The 21,710-nt window shown below is 45.6% G+C and overlaps 1 protein-coding gene and 1 long non-coding RNA gene across 2 annotated transcripts in view; one reads left to right on the plus strand and one right to left on the minus strand.

The window, feature by feature from the left end:
- The window catches only part of CACNA1C (calcium voltage-gated channel subunit alpha1 C), a 143,998-nt gene that overhangs the window by 39,550 nt on the left and 82,738 nt on the right, over nucleotides 1–21,710 (plus strand). Inside the window, exons 11-17 of the mRNA XM_023548982.2 lie at nucleotides 2,133–2,220; nucleotides 2,815–2,922; nucleotides 5,205–5,257; nucleotides 5,588–5,734; nucleotides 7,098–7,299; nucleotides 9,054–9,212; nucleotides 9,891–10,001. Of these exons, the coding sequence (XP_023404750.2) occupies nucleotides 2,133–2,220; nucleotides 2,815–2,922; nucleotides 5,205–5,257; nucleotides 5,588–5,734; nucleotides 7,098–7,299; nucleotides 9,054–9,212; nucleotides 9,891–10,001 (868 nt within the window). The remainder of the gene's footprint in view (nucleotides 1–2,132; nucleotides 2,221–2,814; nucleotides 2,923–5,204; nucleotides 5,258–5,587; nucleotides 5,735–7,097; nucleotides 7,300–9,053; nucleotides 9,213–9,890; nucleotides 10,002–21,710) is intronic.
- LOC111750860 (uncharacterized) lies at nucleotides 359–18,480 on the minus strand. Its single transcript, XR_010321944.1, has 4 exons — nucleotides 18,368–18,480; nucleotides 17,056–17,135; nucleotides 9,156–10,571; nucleotides 359–7,307 (listed from the first exon to the last, which is right to left on the minus strand). It is a non-coding gene; the product is annotated as an uncharacterized LOC111750860 (long non-coding RNA).

Consider the following 21,710-nt stretch of genomic DNA (forward strand, 5'->3'; position numbering starts at 1 on the left):
CCACAACCCATCCTGATTTTCTGTTCCATCCTCCCTCTCTTTCTCCCCAGGCAAAGCACCTGATGGTTTGTGTGTGTGCATGTGTGTGTGCGTGTGTGTGTGTGTGTGTGTAGGGACAGAGCGTTTGTGAGCATCCACACAAGTGTGGGAGAAGGCTAGGAAGCACTGGCTGCTTGTGGAACTGGCTTGCACAGTAGAGTCACCTGGATAACTTTAAAAAAGACATTTGCCAGAATCCCACTCCCGGATTTTTTTTTTTTTTTTGATTGGCCTGGAGTACAGCCTGAGCTTTAGGATTTTTCCAAGCTCTCCAGGTAATTCCACTGTCCAGCCAAGGTTGTGAACCTTTCTCGGGTTTAAATTGATCTGATTACGAGTTGCTACCAAGTTCCAGCAACTGATAGTGATAATCCTGTACTTAAACTTCCAAAGCACTTTCACGGGCACATCCTTACATATGTGGTCCTTACGAAAAACCTATGAGGGAGCCAGGGCAAGTGTTGTTATCACCATTTTATAGATGGGAAAATTGAGTTTGGGGACATTATAAGACTTGTCCAAGGTCATACCAATAACAGAAAAAAGCTTAAGACCCAGGGGTCATGGATTTCCCTTCCCAAGGGTTATTTTTATGGTGAGCTAAGGTGGGGTGCACATAGGGGCTTTAGGAATCAGTCTCTTTTCTGTGGTCATCAATTATATTACCCAAGACTTTCTGTCTGGGAGCCTACAGGTCTAGATTCTAATCCCAGCACTGCTAATAAATCACTATTCAACCTTGAGCCAAGAGTCCCCCCTCTTTAGTCTGTGCCTTCCCCCATCTGACCTTTAAATCCCTTCCAATTGTGGCTCAATGCAAGCTGACTCCCTCCCTGAGATCCTTTGGGATAGGATGCAGTGGTAGATAAGAGTGCCCTTTGAATCTTTTGGGATAAAAGGACCATGAACCAAAGAAATCAGATCTTTCTCTCTCTTGAGCACACCATCCTGGCCACATGAAGAATGAAATCTGCACTTGCTGATGTGTCATACATTTTTTAGGTCCCAAGGTAGACATAAGGCTCTCCAAAACCTTGAGAGGGTATCTCAGTCAGAGATAGTGTGTGAAGGTTGGGATAAACTTCAGAGTTACTCACAAACCTGGCGTGGCTAGAATGCCCCCGTCCCTGACCCTGAAGGTGAACAGATAACTCCAGAAATGATCCCAGCATCTTGCCAAGGGGGCTGTGGGTAACATGCCCACTGGTGCCTCCTTCCCAATAGGGAGAAGCAATGGCCTAAAGCTCCCCAAAATTCTGACTTGGTCCTGGCATCTCAGCTGTGTGGAACCTGCTATGTACAGACCATTCCTCCATAGGGTTTTTAATGGCTGATTTTTTGGAAGTATGATTACCAGGCCTTTGGGTAGACTCAAACCTCCAACCTTTCTGTTAGCAGCCGAGGGCACTAACCGTTTATACCATGCAGGGACTCCATAATAATAAAAGCTACTGTTTATTGGGTTCATGATACGTGCCAAGCATATTGTTAGTTGGTTCTCATACATTTCTCATTTAATCCTTACAACAACCTTACGAGGCGATGACTGCCCCCATTTTACAGATGAAGAAACTAAGGCTGAGAAAAGCTAGAAAGTTTCTCCTTAGTGACTTGGCTAGGAAATGGCAACACTGGGGTTCGAATTCAGGTTTGCCTTGCTCTAAGTCTCCTTGACACCATAGGTATCCCCTGAGCAGCTCATTATATCGCCAATAACTCATGGAGAGTTATTAATAACTCATGTCGTCACCACTCCCAGCACCCACCACCTGCCAGTCACAAGACCTGGAGTTCCCCATCAGTATATTATTCTTTACGTTCAATGATGCCTTCACTCGGCATAATAATAAAAATTGTTTTTCGTATTATTTACTCACCCACAGGGAAGTCCCAGGGTCGCAGGCAAGCTCTGAGTTCTTAGAGGAAGGGGGTGGGGGTAGATAATGGTTCTAGGATGGAAAAGCCCTGAGCAGACTTTACGGTTTCTCAAGTTTGCCTTGGAATAGCCCTGTCAGGAATCCCCGTCACCACACTCCTTCCTGCTCCACTAAAAACAGGAGAGGCTAATACCCTGCCCTGTTTCTCTCTCTCAGGTCCAGTGCAATCAACGTTGTGAAGATCCTGAGAGTTCTGCGGGTACTCAGGCCCCTGAGGGCCATCAACAGGGCCAAGGGGCTAAAGGTGAGAGACAGGTGGGCCTGGGCCTGAGCCTAGGCAGGGGCCACCTGCAGGACCAACAAACATCAGCTGGTCAGTTGGTTGGTGGAAATTCAGTAGAGGTGAGGGGTGGGCTGGAGGGAGGAGACAGTGGTCAGGCTGCCATGTTGGAGCCTGAACTCTGCCTGCCTGCACCTCTGGTCCCACTTAAGGCCTGGTTCCAAGCAGAACAGAATAATGACAGAGGCGGCAGCCATTTAGAACCTGAGCCCCAAGTAAAACACTTGCAAAGGGGAGACCCTCACACAAACCTAGTGCCCCACATTGAACAGAGGAACTATTCCTATATCCCTACTGCAAAAATGGAAACTTAGCAGGGCTCTTTATCCCTGATGTCACCTCGAGCCCAGTGGGGGACTTCGAGTTCCTTTGGTTTCCATCAATCACTCAACATGTGACTCTGGGAACCTTACTTTGCCTTTTTTGAGCCTGATTTCCCCCACTTATGGCAAAGGGGGCACCTCCCCCAGAGAGGCTCATGGCTTGAGCAGAGGAGACTGAGGCTGCAGGCACCTCCTGAAGCCATGTCCCCTGACCTTGACCCTCTTCCCACTGCAGCACGTGGTTCAGTGTGTGTTTGTTGCCATCCGGACCATCGGGAACATTGTGATTGTCACCACGCTCCTGCAGTTCATGTTCGCCTGCATCGGGGTCCAGCTCTTCAAGGTAAGTTCAAGGCCCTGATTTGTGGTCCTGCTTCCTTCCCCTCCCGTCAGTACCCCCAGGGGAGGTATCTTGGTTTCCTAGGGCTGCCATAACAAAATACCGCAAAGTGGGTGGCTTTCTTGTTGTTGTTTTTGTTGTTGTTAGGTGCCATCGAGTCGGCTCTGACTCATAGCGACCCTATGTACAACAAAACACTGCCAGGTCCTGCACAATCCTCACAATCATTGCTATGTTTGTGTCCATTGTTGCAGCCACTGTATCAATCTCATCTGTCAGTTTATCACGTACTGTGGTGACTTGTGTGTTGCTGTGATGCTGGAAGCTATGCTACTGGTGTTTCAAATGCCAGCAGGGTCACCCACGGTGGACAGGTTTCAGCAGGGCTTTCAGACTGAGGCAGACTAGAAAGAAGGACCCAGCAGTCTACTTCTGAGAAAAAATAGCCAGTGAAACCCTTACGAACAGCAATGCAGCATTGCCTGATACAGAGCTGGAAGATGAGCCCCCAGGTTGGAAGGCACTCAGACCAGGGAAGAGCTGCCTCCTCAAAGCAGAGTCAACCTTAACAACATGGATGGAGCCAAGCTTTCGGGACCTTCATTTGCTGATGTGGCACAACTTCAAAATGAGAAGAAACTGCTGCAAACATCCATTAATAACTGGAATGTGGAACACATGAAGTACGAATCTAGGAAAATTGGAAGTCGTCAAAAATGAAATGGAATGCGTAAGGATCAATATCCTAGGCATTAGTGAGCTGAAATGGACTGGTGCTGGCCATTTTGAATCAGACAATCATACGGTCTACTATGCCAGAAATGACAAATTGAAGAGGAATAATGTCTCATTCATCATCAAAAAGAACATTTCATGATCTATCCTGAAGTAGAATGCTGTCAGTGACAGGATAATACCCATACGCCTACAAGGAAGACCAGTTAATACGGCTAGTACTCAAATTCCTGCACCAACCACTAATGCCAAGGAGGAAGAAATTGAAGATTTTCACCTACTTCTGCAGTCTGAAATTAATCAAACATGCAGTCAAGATGCATTGATAATTACTGGGTGGCCTTAAAGAACAAGAATTTATTGTCTCACAGTTCTAGGGGCTAGAAGTCCAAATCAGGGTATCAGTCATGTCAATTCCTTCTGGGAATTTTCAGAGAGGAACTATTTCATGCCTCTCTCCTAGTTTTGGGAGCTGCGGGCAATCCTCGGTGTTCCTTTGCTCCTTATTGATGCATCTGGCTCTGTCATTACATGGCATCTGTCTTCCCCCTGCATGTGTCTCTGTCTCCATGTCTGGCCTTCTTTTCTATAAAATGCCATTCAGAAGGAATTAGGATTAGGATTCGCCCTACTCCGATATGACTTCATTAACTTTACTGACAATATCCACAAAGAAAAACCCTATTTCTCTAAACAAGGTCACATTCATTAGTGAGGGGTTAGGACTTCAGCATACCTGCTTGGGGGACACAATTCATAATAGAAAGGAACTGGAGATACAACAAAAAAAAGGAGAGCTGCCTCCAACCACAGCCCTACACTCAGCATCCCAAACCCAGGAGGGAATACCCTGGAAGAAGGCATTGCTCCACCAGGCCAAAGGCACCTCCTCTTCTCAGCTTTGCCTGTCCTTTTGGTCCCTGCCCTTCCTTCTAGCAAGAAAGGGAGAGAGGCTTCCATGCTTGGAATCCTTCAAGTCAGTCACCTACCTAAAATCTACAGCAATTCCCTGTTATCAACGGCATAAACTCCACCCTTCTCCACCTATCTTTTGAGACCCTGCATCTGTCCAGGTTATCTCCCACTCCTTCCTGGCCAGGCCCTCAGCTACAATGCAGCCACTGTCTTCCTTGATTTCTGCTGTTTTTGCCGTATCTTTTTAATTCTGCCGTTCTTCCGCCTCACCTCTCTCCATGTAACCTTCCACAGACTTCCTGCCCACATAATCCGTCCCTCCAAGCCAGCTCCTCTTACACCCTCCTCACAAGACCTTCCTAGAGATGCCAGCTGTCTTGCATTGGTGTTCCCTTTTTTTTTAATCCTAACAGTACTTGCAGCACTGAGTGTCTTCATTCATTGACTGCTTTATATATGTGAGTCATGTCTTCCTCAACTAGATTCTATGTTTCTTAAGCTTTTTATCCCACAATCCCAAGAACATTGCTGGGCTATATAGATGCTCACTAATCCATGGTTTTTGTTTTTTGTTTTTGTTTTGAATTGATTCGTTGATTAACGAATAACTCCAATCATTTTGTTCTGTCTTCCAGGGAAAGCTCTACACCTGTTCAGATAGTTCCAAGCAGACCGAGGCAGAATGCAAGTGAGTACAGGCCAGAGGGCAGCCAGCACCAAGACTAATTAACTTTGGGAGGCCGGTGACTTGGCATGAGAGGAGGGGCTGCCCATTCTTTCTCAAACAGCAGAGGCTGCTGGACTTTTACCCATATGCAATCTGGTCTCTACTCTATGACATGACATACAACATTTTCTGTTCCTAAAGGGTCTATCCACAAAGCTCTTCCCAATGGCTAGAACTGTGGGGTTTAAACCTAGCCAGTCCCATCCCACCCAGCATGCTGGGAGTCATTGTTGGGCCAAGTGTGAGGAGAGATGGGAGACCTCAAAATGAACTCTTTCTCTCCTCTCTCAGGGGTAACTACATCACGTACAAGGATGGGGAGGTTGACCACCCTATCATCCAGCCCCGCAGCTGGGAGAACAGCAAGTTTGACTTTGACAATGTTCTGGCGGCTATGATGGCCCTCTTCACAGTTTCCACTTTTGAAGGGTGGCCAGAGTGAGTATGCAAACCAAGGCCTTACCCAACCTGATATTAGAGAGCCAAGTCATTGGCCTCCCACCCATTTCCCAAGTTGTGTTAACGTCCCTCACCCCTTCCCAGAGGTCATGCCTATGTCCTCCCCAGGCACTGAGGGTGTGTTTCTAGAACAACCCGTAGTTCATGGTCACTGTTGAAACATCTTCTTGTTTCTCTAGAAGATGTCAGCATTTTAGAAACTCCAAGCAAAACTGAGCTTCTTTTAGCTCTCCTTCTCACCTCTGTGTAAGCCATAATAATAGGGGTCTCTGTCATTACCTATATGGCATCTGGGGGTGGGTGTGGGGAGAGTTTCCCCAGGTGTGGGCCCTTTGATCACCACAGGGTTCAAGATTACCCTCCCAATATGCACTCAGTGTGGATAAAGATGACTGAGGTGTCTCAGTTTTATTAGACTCTGTCCCAGTCTCCTTAAAGAGAGCCTTGTCTGTATGGGGAGTGAAAAGTGAGGAAGGGATGAAAACCTGTGTCTAAGTTCCTCTGCAGAAGCAATGCTTTCCCACCAAAAAACCAGCCTGGTCTGGGTCACCTCTACCAGGCAGCTTGTCCATCAGGTGCCCATTATATTTTTGTATAGATACCTGCTTACCCTCAGTATTTGTCCCAGTGAAATTATAATCCAAAAATTCAGAAAACTCTGCATATTTCTAAGTCAACAACAGTGCGTGGATCTTAGATGAGAGCCATCACTATGTGGTGAAATATAGATGACAGCTAAAGAACAACTAAGCACTATGGAGAGTTGCCAAGGAAGGGGAGGAAGTAATCTCTGCCTAAGGAGAACAGCAAGCTTAATGGGGCACATTGCCCTGCTTAAACGAGTAATACACATGTGTAAGCTGCCTAACTACAAAACGAAACCATTGGTGATGGCCTGAATGAACATGGGTCATGGAAGTGCTTTTATCTAAATTGATATTTGCTCTCAGATAGATTCATTTTATGTGCAGTCTAACCTCCTCTGAGTTCATGCCAGTTTGCAAAGCTGTTTCAATATTTATCAATATTATTAATATTTGAAGTCAACGTCCATGACTCATGTTACATATATCAGCTATCCTGCAAGGTAGGAAAGTCAGGAGTTACTGTCTCCATTTTCCAGATGAAGAATCTAAGACTCAAAGAGGTTAAGTGATTGGCTCAAGGTCACATGGCCAGTAAGTAGCAGAGCTGGGACTTGAACCCAGATCTTCTGATTCCCAGCCTAGAGCTGTCTTCAGGACCCCTGATTCCAGGAACCCCTAGGAGCAGCAATGCCATCATTCCACAGAGGTGTCACTGCTTCTCCAGTTCCCTCTGTGGGGCCTGTCTCCTCCTCCAGGCTGCTGTACCGCTCCATCGACTCCCACACGGAAGACAAGGGCCCCATCTACAACTACCGCGTGGAGATCTCTATCTTTTTCATCATCTACATCATCATCATTGCCTTCTTCATGATGAACATCTTCGTGGGTTTCGTCATCGTCACCTTCCAGGAGCAGGGGGAGCAGGAGTACAAGAACTGTGAGCTGGACAAGAACCAGGTAGCTTCCTAGGAAGGAGAGGGGCAAGGAGGTGAGGAGGGAAGCAGGGCCCACATAAGGAATGACAGCAGTCGGCAACTGCAGCCCACCTAAAGGAGAGGCTATAGTCAGAGGAGAGGTCAGTGCAGATACTAAGATCATCTATCCAATCCTCAACGAGCAGAGGGCTCTCTATCTTCTTGAGTAGCCTGTGCAAAAGAAATGCAAACCCCTGAAATTCCCGGATTTGGCAAATGTATTCATCCAACAAGTACTGGTTAAGCACTACTTAAGGAGACCCTGGTGGCTCAGTGGTTAAGTTTTCGGCTACTAACCAGAAGGTCGGCAGTTTGAATCTACCATCCACTCCTTGGAAACACTATGGGGCAGTTCTACTCTGTCCTATAGGGTCGCTATGAGTCAGAATCTACTAGACAGCAACGGATGTGACAGGGTCTGTTAAAAAAAAAGAATCTTATGCCCTCTGTAGAAGTTGAGATGTTAGAAGGTGCCTGGGTATATTGGCACAACTGATGAAGAAGAAAGAAACTAGAACCAAGGGAGTGTAGAGCTTTTGGGATGGGGGAAAAGATCAGCTTTAGAAAACCACATTTAAATGGTTTCTTACGGTAAACACACAGGGCTATGCATGAGGTGGGGACAGAAACAAGATTTAAGTAGGGCAATATGGTAATGTTCTGTTAGGCTATGAAATCCCAGGTTCTCAGAAAAAGAGCTGGTAACTCCCATCAGTGAAAAACGAAGCTGTTAGGTGGGTGTAGAGTGTGGTCACTGAGGCCAGCTAGGTTCCCAATGGCAAGACTCCATGGAGACATATATCCTTGTCTTGAGTGACCTGAGGACTGCTAATGGGAAGGAGCATGACACAAAATTCACCTCTACCCCATCTAGGCTGGTTGAACCCCTCGTGGGTTTTGATGTCAGAATCTTAGGTGTACACTCATCATCCTGGCTGCTGTGTCCACTTTGCATTGGAAGTAAGGCAGGAAGCAGGAAACAGAAACGATGTAATAGTGTAGATGAGAGACAAGTAGACCCTGCATCGGGTCTGTAGTATTAGAGATGGAAAAGAGTGGAAGGAGGTAAAATCAATAAGGCTTAGAGATGGACCTGGAGGCTGAGGGTAAGAGAAGAGGCTAGAGTGACTCTCACATCTCCCTCATTTGGTACAGAGAAATGAACTGGGTCTGTGCTAGAGTCTCAAGAATCTAGTCAACCTAAGAGCTTATGTCCTATCAAAGAGTTGTGCCTTCTGACAAGGAAAACAGAAAGAACAGACGGGTTTTTCTTTTTTCCTCATGGGCTGATTTAGGACAGGAAAGAAAAATTGAGAGAAGTGTCCCAAAGAGTCTGTGGCATTAGATATAATCAATGAGAAAACCAACTATCAGTCCATCAGTAAGTATTTATCAAATGCTGCCTAAGTACTAAGCACTATGTCAGGCATTAGTGGGTTGGAAGAAAAAGAGACACATGTAGACCTTGCCTACAGTCTAGATAAGGAGACTTGACTAGAAGGGATTCTGTCTTTGATTAAGGGAGTGATGGAAAATCACATATTTTTCTAAATAACATCTCAAACCTGTCAGTGAGCTAGAGCAGTAGATTATTTCTCTGACTTCCTGAGACCCCTATTCCCAGGGTGTGTAGTTTCATCTACATCCCACCCTCCTCTTTCATTCCCCCCTCAACATCACCCAGGTCACTAACCCCGCTCTCTTCCCATTCTCACCCCTCCCACTGCCTCCCTCCAGCGACAGTGCGTAGAGTACGCCCTCAAGGCCCGGCCCCTGCGGAGATACATCCCCAAGAACCAGCACCAGTACAAAGTGTGGTACGTGGTGAACTCCACCTACTTTGAGTACCTGATGTTCGTCCTCATCCTGCTCAACACCATCTGCTTGGCCATGCAGGTCAGTCCAAGGGAGAGCTCGGATCCAAAGATGCTTCCACGGGGAGAGTGCTATGGGAGGATATGAAGTGTAACCAGTGCATGATCCACTCTGGTTTGTCTTCTCCCTGGCAGCCAAGGGAGGCAGAAAGAGCAGAAGAGATGGCTCTTTCTCCCTATTGGAGAAAGACAAGTGTCCCTTCTCAAGGATGAGCTCCTCTCTGGGACCTTTGGAAGGATCTATAGGATCCTGGGTTGATAAAACAGAGAGAGGAAAGGAATGGAGAACAGAGAGAGTGAGCTTTATTGTGTGCATTATTGTCAGGAAGGCATGGGGTATGGCGATTGTTTATCTATCTACCTGTCTTCAGGGAGGCCACCTTGTGCAAGAGCTCTCTTTAGTGTCAGGAGTGTCCATAAAGTTGTACCAACCAGTCAAAGAAGGAACACAAAACTCTGCCAACCTTCATTTTCAAAGATGGCAAAGAAAGAAACAATTTGTAGGATCCTGAGTCCACCTGACTGCCCATAAGAGGTAGAGCCCCTGCCAGGGGTTTGTTTGAAGGAAGATCTCTGTTTGAGATGAGGGCCTCTGAGAAGGCTGGACAGAAAGTAGAAGGTGGGGAGAGTCAGTGTATCCCTGCCTCAATTTAATGGTTTCTCTCTTTCCCACTCCTTGGGCATCTGCCCCTCCCATCAGCACTACGGTCAGAGCTGCCTGTTCAAAATCGCCATGAACATCCTCAACATGCTCTTCACTGGCCTCTTCACCGTGGAGATGATCCTGAAGCTCATTGCCTTCAAACCCAAGGTAGGCCTCTGAGAAAGGGCATTAGATTGAAGGTGCTGGAGGATGGAGATGAAGGGGAGGCAAGAGTGAAAATATTAAAGGAAGGAGAGTAAAGGGCGGAAATAATCAGTGAAAGGACCTCAACCTGTCAAGAGTTGTAGAACCAGGCCAACTGCTTGAAACAATATCTCAACTCAGGGCCTGGACCATAGCTGGGATGCACAGGAAGCGGATTCCTCCCTGAGCTGAGCCCCTCCTTCTAGGAGAGACAGATGATGGTCCATCTCCTCCCGCTTCCTGCCCTGTCTCTGGCCCATCCCACAGTACATAATCTAGAGAAACTCTGCCCACAGACTGGCAAACCAAACCTCTCCAGGCCCAACCCCCCAGACCCACTCTGGCCTCTGCAGTACACTCCCCCATCTCATCAGCTGCAAAGACCAACCTCTTGTAAAAAATTCAGCTGAGGCTGAATTTGCTTAGGTTTCAGTGTTCTGGATTCAGAGGCTACATCACTGCTCCCTTGCACCCTCCAGCACAGGAAGAGCAGTTACCTGTAAATTTCTATGCTTTGCTCCTTGTAAGTAGCTTCTAGAAAAAAAAAAAAAGTTGGGAAAGAAGATCAGAACCATTGGCTGAATGAGACAGGGTAGGGAAGGTTGGATTACCTGTCAATTTGGATTATCTGTGCCCTCCCCAACCAGCCCCACCCTGTAGTCCTGGGTAATGGAGCAGCAGACTGGTTTGATCAGCACCTTCCATCTCTGGGCTCCATAGACAGGTCAGGATCACTGGCATCCATTGGTCTGGGATTCAGAACATGGAACACCACTTCTGAAGGAGAGTTTAACAGCGTGCATTGTCTCCCCTGGCTACTATAATACTTTTTGGGGGAAGATGGGAAGGTAAGGGTTGGTTCGAGGAGAACTGTGCAGTTACAGACTTGAGAAAATCTCTCCAGGTTTCAGAAACTTCTGTTTCCCTCCTTTACTAGTAGTATTTGCTGGCAGGAGAAAGGGAGAGTTGCTTCTTGGCTATTGAATCCATGTTAATTGACAAGCATATCCATCTCCTTCTTTGAATTAATATTCAACTAAGATTTCTTGATAACCTGTCATGTGCTATATATATATGTCATTGCATTTAATCCTAAAACACTCCATAAAATAAGTATTCACATCCCCATTTTAGAGATGAGAGATGTGAGGCTCAGAGCAATTAAGTAAAAAAAAAAAAAAATTTTTTTTTTTTTAAGTACCCCATATTAATTATACCACTACTAAGTGGCAGAACAGGGATTAAAATCTAGCACTACTGAGTTTATAGCTGATCTATTTTCTATCACACCAAGCTGTTACCAAGCATCTTTTCATGTCTAGTGCTCTACTGGGTACTTTTCAGAAAGAGGGAAACGAGCTTTGACGGACTTAAAAGATAAGACAGATAATAATCTAGCATGCTGATTCTTCCTCTCACTCATAAAGAATGCCTAGGGATCTTGGCTAATTTTCAGAGCATAAGACTCCTAAAGAACATCATTTGGTGATAATAATGGTGTTTTCCTACCTCCCCCAGAGCACCAAATACATTCTTTGTCTCTCCATTCAAACCCCAGTCCCATTTAGGGCATATGTTTTGTCCTAGCCTAAAGAGGACCACTCAACTTCCCTGTCCAGCTTCTGCAGGGCCCACATATCTCTGCCCAAATGTGGTACCATTCCAAGCCACATGGGCCAAGAGTACTGACAGGTTCACAACCCGCAGGCACATGACCGGGTGAAGCTGGGAATGTAGAATCATTGCCAAGTTGGGCTTCAGTCTCAGATGACATCCTCTCAGTAGGGAAACTGGCACCATTTTCATCTAGTTTTATGAGACGTACGGTTTAAATATTTCAGAGCCTTGAGTCATTCCACAATTGACTCAGATGTGTTTCTGATGATGTTTGATGCAGTCTGCAGAGCCCTGCAGTGGACTTTCTGAATCATGCCTCATGAACACAGGAGATTTATTAGGCAAACCTACCCAAGGAAGCAAATGAAACTGGCACCTCCAGGGAACTCAACCTGAAGGACACTCCACCTAAATTCCAAAGCTCCAGAAACAATCCCATTCCTACCAAATAACTAGCTGTGATGGTCTAAACCTTAAACTCCTTCCTAGTTTTCTTAACCTGTGGTTTTCTATTGTGAGAAGACTGGATAAAATTAGAAAGACTTTACCCCCAAAAAGAAGAGAGCCATCCTGGGGCCATTTGCATTTCATGCCCACCAGATTCAATTTGTCATATAAAGAAAAAGAAAAATGGCTCTGTTCCATGAATATCCCTAAAGGGACTTCTGGTAATAGAGGGTTAAGTTCACTTGCTCTGGCTAGCCAAAGAAATTTGACGATTGAAAGGGACCTTGAAGACAGCAGGGTTCCCTGGGTTCTCATTAAGTTGTTCACTTCATTCAGGAATGTTGTTGTTGTTGCCAGGTACCATCGAGTCAACTCTGACTCATAACAACTCTATGTACAACAGAAACACTGCCTGGTCCCATACCATCCTCACAATTGTTGCTGTTTTTGAACCTATTGTTGCATCCAGCATGTCAATCCTTCTTGTTGAGAGTCTTTCTCTTTTTTGCTGACCCTCTACTTTACCAAGCATGATGTCCTTCTCCAGGGACTGGTTCCTTCTGATAACATGTCCAAAGTAAGTGAGACAAAGTCTCACCATCCTCACTTCTAAGGAGCAACGTCCCAAAAAATTTCAGACACAAAATCAAACCAGAAACTACTTGAAACTCTGTTAGATATATCCAGCTGGATCTGGCCCAAGAACAAGCAGCTTCTAATAGTGACCTAAAAAAATATACAACAGCTTTAATATCGCACAAGTATTTCATTAGCATGATTGTTTGTATGTAGTATAAGTGAGCCTGCACTTCCAAGCATTAGCTGTAACAGGATAGTTAGGCAGCAGAGATATAGAAGATTGACGTTAATCATAGCCAGGGAGAAGTCATCTGGAGTTATTACTGCTTGAATTTTTTTCTCTATCCTCTTATTCTCTGTGGCTGGTTGGTTGGTTGGTTGGTTGGTTGGTTGGTTGGTTGGTTGGTTGGTTGGGTTCTCTTGTTTCATTTCTTCCATTGTCTTCGTGGTAATTGATGTTCCCAGTGTCTTCATTTCTATCCATTTCCTCAGCACTTCATGGAAAATGAATTTAAGTAAATCCTGACTCTAAATACAGTGTCCCGACTTTTTAAATTCACACCCTGCTCCAAACACAAAAAGGGTGAATAAAGCCAGATTAGAGAAATTCAGTCCCCCACCAACACCTTAGGAATCTGTGGTGATGGTTCAAAAAGAGTGAGTTAGATAACAGTAGTATAGATTTGAACACCTAACAATAAGACAGAGGAAATTCCTTCCCTAGAACTTGGAGAAATAATTCAGAGATAACTCGATGCTACCTGGGTCCTGTATGATTGTGCAGAACCAAGTTGGTCAGCATAAAAAATTTTTGGTTGGAATGGACTGAGGGTAATTAAATAGCTGAATTGTCCTCTTACCATGAACTGAATTTTATCAACAAAGACAGAAAATAAAAAATTAAGATATCATTTGCAATCAACATTAAAAAATATTCAATGTCTAGGAATAAATCTAATCAAAAATATGTGCGATCCCTACAGAGAAAACTATAATTTTTATAGACTGGAATTAAAGAAAACCTAATAAATGGAGAGATATATCATGTTCATGAATTGGAAGATTCAATATTGTAGAGGTGTTATTTCTTCTCAAACTGACCCATAGATTCTGCACAATCCCAATTAAAATCCAAATGGAACTTGACCCAAGGTGAGGGTGGCAGGAGAAAAGGGAGCCACACGGCAAATCCTTTTTGGCCAATAGGATGACCCTGGGTGGTCCCAAGGTGTCAGCGCATGTAGCACCACCATGGACAAGAGATGCAGGAACCTGGTTTGGGGAACAATGTCAGTCACAGCTACTCTACTGCCTACTAGAGGTTTCAGTACCAGAAGGAATGACATCAGTTGCCTGAAATCTGCTACTGATGATGTCTCAACAAGGGCAATGAGGGGAGGGAGAGCTAGAGGAGAGGCTGCAGGCTCCCCCTCCCCAGCAGAAGTGGTCTGCCCAAGAAGCTAGAACCTTGCCCAAAAGGCAGGTTCCTAACCACTCTCTTCCCTACCTTCCATATGGTTCATGAAAGGGTGCTAGCAGGGACTGCTATTTCTAGACTTAACCTCATTCCCCTTGGCTAACGGCATCTTTATTGGGCTACTGCCCACTCATGGAGTAGCCAGTACTCTGCTTCTTAGCATCTTCCCCGACAGGAAGAAGCTAGAAGAGATTTGACCCTGGCAGCTCTCTGTGATCAAAGACTTGGCCTCCCTTTTTAGATTTATCCAAACCTGAAAATAGTCCAGAGAGGAGAAAGGAAGCAAAGTGAAAACACTCATTGACCCATCATGGCCCAGCTTTCTTGAATAATAGCAACTGATGCCGCAGGGTGCACTTTCATGTGACGGGACATGTTAGGACCCAAAGGCATTTCAAACCTAAGCGGTGAAGGAAAGCCAGTAGACCAGCACCATCAAATAGATCTTTCTACAATAAATGAAAATGTTCTATATCTGTGCCTCTTGAGCCCTTGAAATGTAGCTAGTGCAACTGAATAATTTCTTTATTTTAATTAGTTTACATTTAAATAGCCACAGTGGCTAGTGGTTGTGTTGATTCCAACTCATGGCGACCCCATGTGCCTCAGAGTGGACCGGGCTTCTTCCCCATGGCATTTCCGGTATCTGGTATCCTCTAGAAGCCTTGGCTTCTTCAGCACAGCTGCTCTGGCTTCCGTGAAACCAAATGGTTTATCTCACCCACTGTACCCTTTCTCCAGCTGGCAATTTTCTGCTGGACTCATATAGGGGCACCCCTCCTGGTGGACTAAGATATTCTCTTGCCCTGGGATCTCCAATCCCAGTGTGGATTTTCTCCTGACTCTGTTGGAGCCCTAGTGACACAGTGGTTAAGAACTCGGTTGCTAGCCAAAAGGTCGGCATTTTGAATCCACGAGCCACTCCTTGGAAATCCTATGGGGCAGTTCTATGGGTCACTGTGAATCAGAATCAACTTGAAGGAAACAGGTATGGGTTTTTTTGTTTTTTTGGGTTTTTTTTCCTGTTGGTTCTCCCAGTCATCCCTGGATTTCTCTAGGCCTTGTCAGAGGCAAGTGCTAAGGCCCTTCCTCTGCAGATTCTCTCCCATTCAGTTCCTGAACTAATCCTAACTAAGGCAGAGAGTGCTTTAGAAATTCTCACTCCCAGGTGTGGTCTGGAATTAATCTTGCTGCTGTAGGCCCAATAAAGGGTGTGCCTATGGTGGGCCCTGGTACCCAGCTACTCTTTGTCCCAGTACCTTGGACTTCTGATGAGCATTTTAGTGCCCCGGTGAAACTGAAATCTGAGATCCCTAATCCCCTACCTGGTTCTTACCTGACGCCTACCCTAGAGGAACAGAGCCTTGCCATTATACATCCCGATTGCTAACCAGGGACTTGCTACCTAATAGCGTTGATATGACTTCCAAAGTGGAGGCCAGGCTTCCAGCCATGTTGTTTCCCCAGCTCCAGCTCTGCCAGCAGCCTCACACTGCCCACTGGCTTCTGCTGCTTGACCCCAGTATCCCTCATAGCAAGTCATCTAAGTTATCTGGAGCCATGACTCCTTCAGCCTGCCCCTAAACACAAAGAGTTTAGTCAATACTTTCAGAATATCAATTAACAATGGGGCAATAATTCAGCTGCCACCATATTTTCCCTACTTGAAAGACTTTTTTGAGGCCCACATTATCTTTCAGGATAGAGGAAATGAAGGCAATGGAGCCATGGCTTCTTCTCAGAGAGCAGAGAGGCAGAAGGAGGGTGAAGTTGTAGCAATGGCAAATGCTGACCAAGAGCCAAGTTCTTCTGTCTTCTAGTCTCTTACCCTGAAGACTGCATCAATGGGCCTCTCAGCATTTTCCTTGGCTCAGAACTAGGGATGAGTCATAACTAGCAGGCAGCCTGTTTAATGAGGTGCTACCAGAATCAGAGCTGCAAAGGACAATGAAGGGACAAATGCTCTGTCTTTGTTAGAACCACTCCCCCAAGCATAGGGATGGGCACAGCCTTCCTCAGGTCTCACCCATGTGAGCAACAGCTGATCTGTACAAGGAAGAGTCAGGGGACTTCTGAATGGTCCTCTTGGTGGTCAACACCATGGATATTTGAGCAGGGCCAGCCTGCTCTACATCTCAGCAGTCTCTGAGCCTGAGAGAGGGTGTTGCTGGCATGAAGGCAGGCTTCCTCTATTTCCAATGGGAGCTGTCAGGGATCACATGACTTTCAATGGCCTGTAGAGCAATCTTCTCACTGCATACTGTTATTCTTAGAAACAACCTTTGCTCTTGGGAATGATTCTTGGCCTTGACATGGGTGGGCACAGGCTCTGTCAAGGTGGGGAGCTTTGGGAGATACCCTGAGGATGTGGTCAGGATAGAAAGGGCCATCATTGGCTAACTTCTTTTCACTGGGCTTGTGTCAAAAGGGCCGTCACTCGCTAACTTCTTTTCACTGGGCTTGTGTCAAAAGGGGCAGACTAGAGCTGGGTCAGACTCTCAGTTCCCACTTGGACAGGCAGATCAGGAAAGCTGGAATGGGGAGGTGGCTGCATAGGGAGCACTCTGGGAGAGCACCTGCTTCAGCAAAGAAACTCAGCAGCCCAAGGTTCTCAGTCTACTCTTTCCACTCTATCCATTCTAGAACTGTTTTCCTTAAAGATCCAATCTCTGGTTTCCATTTGCAAATAGCTTTCCTCATACACCCTAACAACTTTATAAGCCACATCCTCCAGCCAACTTGGAGCTCTTCAGGGGTATCCGTCCTCTGTATGTATGAGAAAGGGGCTTCCAGAGCTGAGGGTGCAAATTCTTCAGGCCCACTGCTTTGGGCATTGGTGTCCTCGTCCTCCATGAACAAGCTGCTCCCAAGGAAAAGGGCCAGGATTCTGACACTTACCTGGTAGGTGGAGAAGTTAGGGTAGCAACCTCAGCAGACCACTCAAGCTCCAAGTCAGTTAAGAGATTTACTTGTTTGATCTAGGGGAGAGAAACATTTTTACCAACTGTGAGCAGGGCCTACTTTCCTATGCAGGCCAATGCAACATATTTGGAATGTGTCTTCCGTTAACTTTCAAAATCAGGCATGTTGACATACCGCAGCAAAGGCAAAGGCTTGGTTCCTAAATGTTACTTCTTTGTTGTTAGCTGCCACCGAGTTGGCCCCTGACTCATGGGGACCCCATGCATAAGGGGATCAGCCCATTGTGACCCACAGGGCTTTTATTGGGTGATTTTTGGATGTAGATCGCTAAGCCTGTCTTCCTAGTCTGTCTTAGTCTAGAAGCTCTGCTGAAACCTGTTCAGCTTCATAGCAAAATACAAGCCTCCACTGACAGACAGGCAGTGGCTATGCTGAGGTGCATTGGCTTGGCTGGGAATCTAACCTGAGTCTCCCCGTATGGAAGGTGAGAATTCTACCACTGAACTACCACTGTCCCCAAATGTTGCTAAGTCTAATAGAAACAAAGCCACAGGAGAGAAGGATGCGTGAGCCTGTATGAGAGAAGCCACTAGTCAGTATAAGGAGAGGTTCAGTGAACGATACCATGCCCTGAGCTGCCCCATAGGAGCCCTGGGGCAGCCTGGGGCAAATGGAGTGAGAAGAATGACAAGACCAAAATTTCTCTAAATGCCCTCGTCTTGGACTCTGAGGAGCCAGAAAGACCCTGTGGGCATGATTCCATCAGGAGGGCAGGAAAGACACTGATTTCCCCTGCTCTTCCATGGGATGATAGAAATTTCAGGACTCTTTCTTTAGAGCATAGCAAAGGGCCCAGAGAAGGCAGGGGAAAGTGAGATGACCAGTAGGAAAGCGTTCACACCAGGGCCATTTCCTTTTTTTTTTTTAAGTAAGAATCTTTTAGAAACTCGGTTTATTTCTACCAGATAATTTACATTGCTGGCTGAAATCTCCTTTATCTCCCAAGTTTACCTCTGGCTCCAGCTATGCCACTTGCCAATAAGAACCCTGGTGGCGCAATGGTTAAGAACTGGACTACTAACCAGAAGGTTTTGCAGTTCGAGTCTACCAGCCACTCCTTGGAAACCCTATGGGGCAGTTCTACTCTGTCCTATAAGGTTGCAATGAATTGGCATCTACTCAACAGCAACAGGTTTGGTTTTTTCGTTAACAATTTTAAGTTAACCATACATTTTGCATTATGCAATCATTTTTGCAAGGCTTAATTTTTTACAAAATCAATGTTTACCTTATTTCTTTGCTTGATCATCTATTGCCGTGAGGTCTCAATAAGAAAGAAAATTCTGGTAGGTTGAGAACCAGGAAACCAGGATGCTACTTCATCACCTTGAATGAGCTAGTTGGGTGGGAGGGTGGGGAATAGGTAGCTCATACAGCCACTTGCTCTCTCCATGTCTCAGTTTCTCTGTAAAATAGGAAACTGGCTTAGCAGACTATGGTGAGCCCGAAAGAGATCATGTCTAAGAAGTAACTAAGGCGTCTGGGGAAAGTGCTGCCCAGATGATACATGGCAGGATCCCTAGGCCTGGGGAGTTTGCACCCAGCCCTCTAACTCAGCACAGAGGGAACTTCAGCTTCTGCCTTATTGTGCTCTTCTTGTCCGTTATCATTTTCAAATGGATCCTTTTGCAATTCTAGTGTTCTGTTCTCTCCCATCCTGAGCTCATTTATTCTACCCCTCCAGCCAGATTTCTGCCTAACACCATAATATAATTTTAAGGCTCATTCTAATGCATCCTTGAAGTTAGATTGCATAAGACGTGGTATAAACCATGCAATACTAATGTCTAAAACTATTACTCAGCCTTTCCTATGGCTAATGCAACCCATTACTGGGCTTTACAAGATTTTAGCTCAGTTATTCACCATTTCCTCTCTTTCCTCTGTCCCCTAAGCCTTGTCATTCTTCATATCATTTATTTCAAGAATTCTCCCTGTACATTGTTAACTAGGAAACGCTGGTGGTATCGTGGTTAAGTGCTACAGCTGCTAACCAAAGGGTCAGCGGTTTGAATCTGCCAGGCGCTCCTTGGAAACTCTATGGGGCAGTTCTACTCTGTCCTATAAGGTCGCTATGAGTTGGAATCAACTCAACGGCACTGGGTTTGGTTTTTTTGGTTTATTGTTAACTAGTGTTTTGTTGGAGGCTAAAATTCACCAGCAACCCAACAGATATTTTATTGAGCATCCCATGTACTAGGCAGTGTGCTTGGTACAGGGGGCACAGCAGTGAATACAAGTAGGCTGGTTAGCCTACTCTTGCCAACTTTGCCTTTTAAAGAGTGGGCCTCCCTGACTCTGGTCTGTTTTGGGGTCTTGTGGAGTCCCCCTGCTCATCATCTCATTAATCACTGGAAACCCTGCTGCTAAGCCTAGTACTCATATTCCTACTTAAGAAACAATCCATAAGCACATTAACCAATGTATCAATTCCTACATCTCAAATTTAGTTAAGTAACAGTCAGAAGCAAGGAGGGAAGTGAATAACATGTATAAGTGTCTGATGAACCAGATATTGGGTTAGGTATTTTACATTTATTATCTCATTCAATCTGTAAGTAAATTATCACGGCCTCCCATTTTACACCTGAAGAAACTGAAGATCAGAGAAAGGCTAAGTAATGGGTTCAAGATCATAGAGCTAGTTTTTTCTGTTTTTTAGTGTTTTGTGGGGGGGCGGGGGTTGGTTTTGTTTTGTTTTTAACAAACATTTGTATAGTGCTTATTGTGTGCCCCTCCCGTTGTACACACCCTAACAAACATTACTCATTTAATCTTCGTAACCATCCTGGGATCTTAATCCAGATGTAGGAAATTTAAATGCCAAGCTCTTTCCATTACATCCCATTGAAGCAACAAATGTAAATAGGCTGGGATGTTGCCGTACACTTAGTGGGTCCTCAGCAAATGTTAGGTTTCTTCCTTATAGCAGTACTAGTGTAGGAAAACCAGAGACAAAATGAAAGTAAGCCATTCTCAACAGCAACTGTATGGAAATTAATGTCGTCGCTCCATTTCTACGTCCTCTGCGTCTTCTGAAGCTCCTTGTTTCCTCTCTGCCTCTCATTTGACTGTGCTGTCTTTGGCCCCCATGTTTCCTTGGATTGGTTTAGATTTCCTGGATTTCCTTTCCAAGTCTGAAGTGACAAGTACTTTCAGGAAAGGGGCAATCACTTGAAAGGTGGGCTCAGAAAAGTGAAACCATAGCCTAATACATATTCACGCACATACCCGCACACTCGCAAATACACACACGCTTGCAATGGAAAGACTTGCAGATTGTGGAGACAAAAATTAGACTGCTGAGTTCCTTGAAAGCAGGTTCTGTTTCATATTCATTTTTGTATCCCCAGTGTTTACCTCACACTGTGTCTGTCCTGTGGTAGGCGCACAGTGAACATTTAACACATGAATGGATAAGAATTATAAAACTGGAGAGCAAGGAAAAGAGAGTCATAATATTAATGTCAGAAAATACCCTTAAGACCACTGATCTTCCGTCAGTGCAGAAATCTCCACACATCCCTGACAGGTGGTCTTCCAGCCTTCTTGTCAACATTTTCTGCTGTAAAGGCCTCTCAATATCTAAAGGCAGCTCTGTTGGGAAGCTGAAATGTGCCTTCTGTAACTTTCACATGTCAGTACTACATTTTCCATCCTTCCTTTCTATAGAGACTATTTGAGTACCTACAGGGTGCTCCCTGCTCATGAAGATGTTGAGGACAAGCAGGCATGGTGCCGTGCCGCCTTTATAGGGCTCACCGGAGACACCAAGAAGCAAATAGACAAAGAAGTTACAAAATGGAGTGACTGCTACAATGGGGAAAACAGGCTACCACAAGGGAGAGTAGTAGGGAAGAGGGGCCTATTTCAGATAAAGTGGTCAGGGAGGGCACTAGTTACATTGAGCCCTGGAGATTGAAAAAGAACCAGAGGAAGAACATTTCAGGCAGAGGGAAGAACAAAGGTCCTGAGATAGGGACAAGCTCAACTTGTTCTGGGAACTGAGAGAAACAAGTGAAGGGGAAGAGTGGAAAAGTTCCCTAGCACACAGGCTCTAGCACCCATTATCCTTTGCCGTCTAGTCAATTCCAGCCCATAGCAGCCCTACAGGATCATAGTAAAACCCATTGCCACCGAGTCAATTCCGATTCATAGCGACGCTATAGGACAGAGTAGAACTGCCCCATAGAGTTTCCAGGGAGCGCCTGGTGGATTTGAGCTACCGACCTTTTGGTTAGCAGCCGTAGCACTTAACCACTACGCCGCCAGGGTTTACAGAAGGGGTGGGGCAGAAGCGATAAACGGCGGGGGGTGGGGGGGGAATTACAGAATCTGATTTACGTTTTTGAAACAGCATGCTGGCTGCTTAGTGGAGAATGGACTGGTGTGGGGTAATACGGGGAGCACTTAGGAGCCCCTTGCTGGAGGTGTAGTCACGGTAATAGAGATGAAGTGAAGTTGGCTAAGTCATGATATTATTTGAGGTAAATTGGGTGTGAGGGGGAGGAGGAGGAACCAAGAATGGCTCGAAGGTTTCTGGCTTGTCCTAGATGGATGAAATGGTGGTG

The sequence above is a fragment of the Loxodonta africana genome, chromosome 4 (assembly GCF_030014295.1).
Source record: "Loxodonta africana isolate mLoxAfr1 chromosome 4, mLoxAfr1.hap2, whole genome shotgun sequence".
Classification (NCBI taxonomy): Eukaryota; Metazoa; Chordata; class Mammalia; order Proboscidea; family Elephantidae; genus Loxodonta; species Loxodonta africana.